The following is a 7,232-nucleotide window of genomic DNA, read 5'->3' as shown; positions in this document are numbered from 1 at the left end:
GCCAAAGAAAGTATAAATTTCATCTCTTTTGGTCTTCTTCATTTCCTATTTTTCGTTTTTCTTTGAGGAGGATTCTTTATTCTTAGAAAATAGAGGAGAAGACTTAGTATATTTCTTAGGATTGGAGGAAGACTCACGAGTTTGTGCATAATTTTTCTTTGGTTGAAACGGAGCTTTGTGCTTACCTTCAGAGTTATGAAGCACCAAAGCTTGATTTGAAGAGATAGAGAGAACATCTAGTTAGTTGAGATTATATTGTTATCTTATGAGACAATAACAAAATAATATCTACAAATTTGTTGGCATTGTTATCAAATTTTAATGATGACAGTGGAGTTTGGCGAGAATGGAACTTGGGACCTTGACAGTGATAATGACAGTTGAATGGACCCTCTATTTGGCGGGTTGGTGATTCCTGTGGCGCTAGGTTACATCTGCATATTTGAACAGACTCCAAAAAATGCGCGCGCGATAGGGAATGCGTTCTGCTAGGTTTACGACCAGCTGCCGCCGCCATGGCTGCTCCAGGGGGTGCAGAGCCCTCTCCCACCCCTCCGATTTCGCCTGCAGAAGCCTTCAAGAAGATCCTTACGCAGAGAGGGAAAAAACGAATGCAGCCTGAAGCTCCGAAGTTTATCAAAAAATTAGAAGAAATTCCAGAAATTGCTCTGCCAGAAGACCAGACAATCAAAATCGCCCTTGCCCTGGCTGACAGAGGGTTAGTAGGGCAGTTTATGGGACAATGGCCAACAACCAAATCGACTAATGAATGGGTGCAAAGAAACTGGAGACCCCTGCTCCCAAACAATGTAATCAGCTACCCGATTGGAAGGGGCTACTTCATCTTTGAATTCACTACCAAGGAAGACCGAGATTTGGTGTTCAGAAATGGCCCATATTTCATGGGAAACCAAGGTCTCTTTCTGAATAAATGGACACCCGACTTTGACCCCTCAGTCGATGTCCCAAAGGAGGTCCCTGTTTGGGTTCGGCTCCCCAATCTTCCAATACATTGTTGGAGCTACCAAGCACTGCAAAAGATAGGAAATGGACTGGGAAGATTCATCGACAAAGCTGATAACAAGGGCCAATACACCTGCGCCAGAATATGCGTGGAAGTGGATCTCAAAGCTGGGCTACCGGAAGCTATCAAGTTGACAGTGGGAGATTGGCATCACTACCAGAAGCTAGACTATGAGCAACTCCCATTTAAATGCAGGATCTGCCATGAACATGGCCATTTTCAACGAAACTGCCCTAAAGCACCATCAAGGGATAAAGAGGAAGAAGAAGGATGGAAGGAAATAAAAAAAGGAAAGGTAGTCTCAAAGCCAAACGAGAAGAAGCAGACAGAATCAAAGGGAAATCCCCAGCCCAACGACAAAACCAAACCAGTCTCAAATGAAGGCCCATCCACAGCTGAAAAGGGGGAGGCCTCAGAGAAACATGAAGAAACTGAAGGTCAGCCGAAGGAAAGGAAAGAATCCGAAGAAGAATCAAATCCCCAACTAACCAAGGTAGATCAAGGGGGAAAAGCAGGCGATGACGAGCACATTAGTCTTGCCTCTGAATCAGGAGAAGAATCAGAAGAAAGAGAATCTGAATCAGACAGTTCTCAAATCTCTCCTATCAAAACATCCAGGGGCCGAAAATCCAAGAAGAAACAAAGAGAGGAGAAAACCTACATGGATGTTCTCCAAGGTTCCCAGAAAACCCTCAAGGGAATGATGAATACCAGATCCGGGCGCAAGAATAACAAGGCTCCAAAAGGAGCCACTCCCCCCCTCTCCAGTAAATAATGAAATACGTCTCCTGGAATTGCAGAGGATTAGGTAGCAGGCTGAAAGAAGAGGCCCTGAAAGACATTGTAAGGTTGCATATGCCTGAAATCCTTCTCATCCAGGAGACAAAGATGGAGGACTCTCTTCTCCTCCAATCCAGCAAAACATTCTGGCGCAAAGGCCCTGGAAGAGCTGTCAGTGCTAGAGGTGCCTCTGGTGGGATCGCCTCCTTCTGGGACAGCTCCAAATACGACTTGATTCAAGAAGAAAGTGGCCAGCACTGGATTTTCACTCAACTCCTTCACAAAGATTCTGGTCAACAAGTAAGTTTATTTAACCTTTATGCTCCAGTCTTGCCATCGGAGAAAAAAATTTGCTGGGACTCGCTCCAGTCCTTTCTTGTTTTGCACAATCCAGGAAATATCATTATTGCAGGGGATCTGAACGTTACTCTAGCTGCTGAAGAGAAAAAAGGTGGTTCACCTGTAAGGGACCCTGCCAGAGAATGGGTAGAAGACATCATGAACGATTGGGATTTGGAGGACATCAAACCTTCAGCCGGGAAATATACTTGGTCTAATAAAAGACTAGGTCCCAGCCATATAGCAGCTCGCTTGGACAGATTCCTTGTCCAAACCTCCTTCCTCACTAGTGGTCTAATGACCTCATCCAAAATTCTGCCCAACTGCACCTCTGACCACAAACCCATAAGTCGAGAGCTCTCCGTGGATAGATTTCTTGGACCCATTCCATTTAGATTTAGCCCATTATGGATTCAGCAAGAGGGGTTCAATGAGGTGGTTGCTGAAGTCTGGAACCGGAAAATTCAGGGTTCCCCTTTCTTCGTGTGGGAAGAAAAATTGCGGGCTCTTAAGAGAAAGCTCAAGGAATGGGCAAAAGATTTGAAAACTCCTGCTGCCAATCGAAAAGAGTCTATAGAAAATCTTGCTGCCCTCCAATCCTCAATGGAGAATTCAGATATTACCCAAAGTCTGCTCCAAAAAGAAGTTGAGTTACAAAAAGCCTTCCATAAAGCCAGTAGGGACGAAGAGGAGTATTGGAGACAGAAATCTAGAAACTTATGGTTACAAGCCAGCGACAAAAATACTAGTTTCTTCCACAAACATGCCGAAGCCCGAAAGCAATACAAAAATGTTTCAGAAATCCGATTCCAAGATACAGTGGTTAATGATTTTGAGGGCATAAAGAGAGCAGCATTCTCCCTTTTTAAAGATCTCTATTCAGCTCCTGATTACCAGCCTATAGATCCCCAAGCATATCCGTACAATCTGATCCCCTTCTGTGTGCAAGACCCCGTCAATAATATGCTGACTGCCCCGATCAGCATGGATGAGCTCAAGAAAGCTTTGGATTGCATGGATCCGGATAAAGCACCAGGGCCTGATGGGTTCACTGCCAGGTTCTTTCAGTCTTGCTGGTCAATTATCAACAAAGACCTTCTGAGAATGGTAAGGAAATCCCAATTTTGTACTAAGGAGGCAGCACCAATTCAGCCTTCCTGGCTTTGCTTCCGAAAGAAAAAGGAGCTTCTGAGTTCAGTAGATTTCGCCCCATTTCGTTGTGTAATACTAGCTATAAACTTATTACCAAAATAATATCCATGCGCCTCAAGAATATATTGCCGGACATCATACCGGAGAACCAAGGAGGCTTCATCAAAGGGAGAAAGATACTGGATAATATTGTACTGGTTCAAGAGGCAGTACATTCAAGTGTCCAGAGAAAAGAGAAAGGAATGGTAATAAAACTAGATCTGGCTAATGCCTTTGACAGGGTGAGGCATGACTTCCTGTTTGCAGTTATGACAAAAATGGGCTTTTCAACAAAATTCACAAATTGGGTGAAAGCCTGCATCGCCTCTCCTTGGATTGCTCCGCTGGTAAATGGAAGATCAACTGAATTTTTTACAGCTTCAAGGGGATTAAGGCAACGCTGTCCGCTGTCCCCGCTTCTCTATGCCATACAAGCCTCAGTGTTGAGTTTCCAGCTCGACTACTGTCAGCAAATCCAAATTCTGCCAGGTCTCAGAATGGTGCAAAATGTCAAAGAAATAAACCATGCTCAATTTGCCGACGATACTCTGCTACTAGGAGGAGCGAGTATTATTTCGGCCAATTCTTTCAAAAAGGAACTGGACATCTATAAGGAAGCATCCGGCAGCAAGATTAATTACTCAAAAAGTACAATCTATGGCTGGAATTGCTCAGCTAAAAACCTTGCTGATATAGCTAGGCTTCTTGAAATGAAAATCTGTCAAGACTGGGATTCTTTCAAATATCTTGGGATCCCAATTTTCAGATCCATCCCCAAAGTTTCCCATTGGATGCCCCTTTTGGACAAGCTCAAACTCAGAATTAATGCCTGGGGAGCCTCCTGGCTGAACACTGCTGGGAAAATTATCCTTATAAAATCTGTCTTAACAAGCATGCCTCTGTTTCAGCATTCCATTCTCCTCGCCCCCAAAACCTTTCTCAGTAAAATGGATGGTATGCTGAGAAGATTTCTGTGGGAAGGGGGAAAAAACAACGAAAGAAGGCTTCATTTAGTAAATTGGGATACCATTAAGAAACCTTTCATAGAAGGAGGTCTGCAAATTAGAGACTTGGCTGCCCAAAATCTCGCTCTTGGCTCAAAAATATTGTGGAATATTGTGGCAGGAAAAATAAGCCGGAGCAAGAAAGTGCTGTGGAAGAAATACTTTCAAGGTCAACGATTGAGATGTCTTGATCTTCCTCCAAAAAATTCCAAAGGCTCCCCAATATCCAAACTTTGTATCGCTACTCTAGACAACTTCAGGCCCAGCCTCTATTGGATCCCAGGTAAAGGGAAAAAAATAAGAATTTGGAATGATCAGATTCTTGGAGACCAGCCTCTTCATCATATAAAAGGCCTGGCAAATATTAAGCTATGGCTGCATTCCAACAACAAGGAAACTCTATGGGACATAACCAACTGGACGGAGGATGCTGAAAGAAGATGGGACAGCTGGAATCTCGGGGAGGTACCACACCATTTGCAATCTGAAGCTTCTTTACTGTTAGACAATCTGCAAGGGAAATCTCCATTATCAGCAACAGCCAAGGATAAAAGAGGGTGGGGCTCCCATACTGGCTCCTACTCGGTAGCTGAAGGATACAAAAGTTTAATTGCTGTCCCGAATGTCCCTCCAGACCCAACGCAATGGAAATTCATATGGAACTTTCCTTCTCTCCCTAAAATAGACTTTTTCTGCTGGACACTTGCTCATAATAGTATTCTCACAAGAGACAACCTGAGAAAACGGGGAATGGAAGGGCCCTCCAGATGTCCATTATGTATATCAGAGGAAGAAACAGCTGATCACCTGTTGCTGCTGTGCCCCTTTGCCAAGGCAGTCTGGAAAGGGGTCCTGAGTTCAAGGGCGGACAAGATTGAGCTACCAAGAAGTGTGCCATCCATGTTCTACGAGTGGGCCAAGCTACCTCCAATCTGCACCAACAATAAAAACCTCCTTAGGACTGCTTGGATGTGGATCCCTAAATAGATATGTTGGAAATTATGGCTGGAAAGGAACAACAGAATCTTCAGAGGAGAAATCTGCACTGTAAACAATGTTATATCCAAAATTAAAGCTTTATTGGGAGAGACTTTGGAAGCTAAGCCAACCCTAAGGAATGAAGCAAAGCTGGACAATGAGGAGGAGCTGTGGCTAAAAGAAATCGTTCCAAATAATCAACCCATCCCTACTATTCCAACCACTTGCCATGCTAAGTGGGAAATCCGTATGGAAGAACATGAATTTCTAAAGTGGAGATCGGCACTAGATGACCATTGTCTTTTCTTCGACGGGGCCTCTAAAGGCAATCCAGGAGCTGCGGGAGGAGGTGGAGTGCTGCTGAAACCCGATGGGTCTACTTTACTCAAGTACCATTGGGGTCTGGGAATCGAATCAAATAATAGAGCTGAGGCTCTAGCTTTGTGGCAGGGGCTGACTCTGGCTCTAAAACGGAACATTCAAACATTGACGGTCTTCGGAGACTCTCGGCTCATCATTCAAGCAATGAATTCTCCTTCGAATCAGTGGCAGATCCATTTAGGCCGAATTCTAAAGAAAATAAGACCCATGCTGGCTAAGTTTTAGAAAATCTCCTTCTTCCACATTATGAGGCAGCTTAATACTCAAGCTGATTTTGAAGCCAACCTTGGAGCTGCCAGAAGCCAAAGAACCCTATCAGTCAACTTGGAAGATTCTCTCTGCATCATCCCATAATCGGATTAACCAGTAATTCTGTTTTAACACAGAAAACCCAGAAATTTGCTTGCTGGAAATGGTGTTTCAGCAACACAGTTATTTTATCAGTAGCTGAAACTGGTGTTTCAGCAACGCCGCTCGTGGTGTTTCAGCAACGCAAAATTTGACGTCAGGCCAGAAGCCAAAGAACCATATCAGTCAACTTGGAAGATTCTCTCTGCATCATCCCATAATCGGATTAACCAGTAATTCTGTTTTAACACAGAAAACCCAGAAATTTGCTTGCTGGAAATGGTGTTTCAGCAACACAGTTATTTTATCAGTTGCTGAAACTGGTGTTTCAGCAACGCCGCTCGTGGTGTTTCAGCAACGCAAAATTTGACGTCAGGCTCTGTACATTCAATCGGACAGCTGCCCATTTCGCACGGCTCTTTCTGCCCCAGGGGAAATTGCTTTGGCAAAAATCAAGGCGCTGGAACGTTTGAATGAAGACTAGAGATGGAAAACGATTTTCATACTCCCAAGTGGAAATAGCTCATATCCGATTCGCTCCTCTGGCAACAGAGTTAGAGGAAGGCTCCAGAAAGGCATACTCAGGTTGTCAGAAACAGCTGGTAACATCAAGGTAAAGAACCCTCCGGCAGAGACACAGCGTTGCTTCTCCAAAAGACGACCCTGAATCAAAGATTGATCATGGAATCGTGGACTTCATGAACTCAGAGAGAAATGAAATTGAGAAACTCAATCCAATGTAAAAGCAAGCGGCAGCTGTTTTGCCGCCTTTTAAATAAAAATCTAACCGTTAAAGTCAAAAAAAAAAAACAAAATAATATCTCAAAAATGGGCATTTAAAATTTGTTGCCAATAGGATCCCTTGATGCATAGAAGTTAGATGCAAACATTTGAAAATGACTCTTTAATTTTTACAAAATCAAGAAAATACACTTAAAATATTTTTTTCTCCTTGCCACATGGTTTTAATTGATACAAAAAAGACTCAATCTAAGCAAGATACTCTTCATTAGAGGCATGTTCACTAGGTACTATGGTTGATAATTTAGTTCTCAATTCCAATGCATGGAATTCATTGATACCTACAAATACAAAAGCTAGTTTTCCCAAACTTTCTTTGGGAGTTGAACAATCTTCAAGATGAAATAATATAATGTATGAAAGATGCAACATAATCAGCCCCGTTG

At 43.2% G+C, this 7,232-nt stretch overlaps 1 protein-coding gene across 1 annotated transcript; it reads left to right on the top strand.

Moving 5' to 3' along the window:
• Positions 1-1,912: 1,912 nt before the first annotated feature.
• On the top strand, positions 1,913-5,922 carry LOC149194703 (uncharacterized). The gene is made up of 5 exons (XM_089407764.1): positions 1,913-1,997; positions 2,238-3,201; positions 3,576-4,276; positions 4,460-5,227; positions 5,414-5,922. Exons 1-5 carry the CDS (start codon positions 1,913-1,915, stop codon positions 5,920-5,922), a joined length of 3,027 nt encoding a protein of 1,008 aa, XP_089263890.1.
• The last annotated feature ends 1,310 nt before the right edge of the window (positions 5,923-7,232 follow it).

Source organism: Pinus tabuliformis, chromosome 2_2 (genome assembly GCF_031772625.1).
Source record: "Pinus tabuliformis cultivar Carrire ecotype Pingquan chromosome 2_2, CPIR1, whole genome shotgun sequence".
Lineage (NCBI taxonomy): Eukaryota > Viridiplantae > Streptophyta > Pinopsida > Pinales > Pinaceae > Pinus > Pinus tabuliformis.
This window is presented reverse-complemented; position numbering and strand designations above follow the sequence as displayed.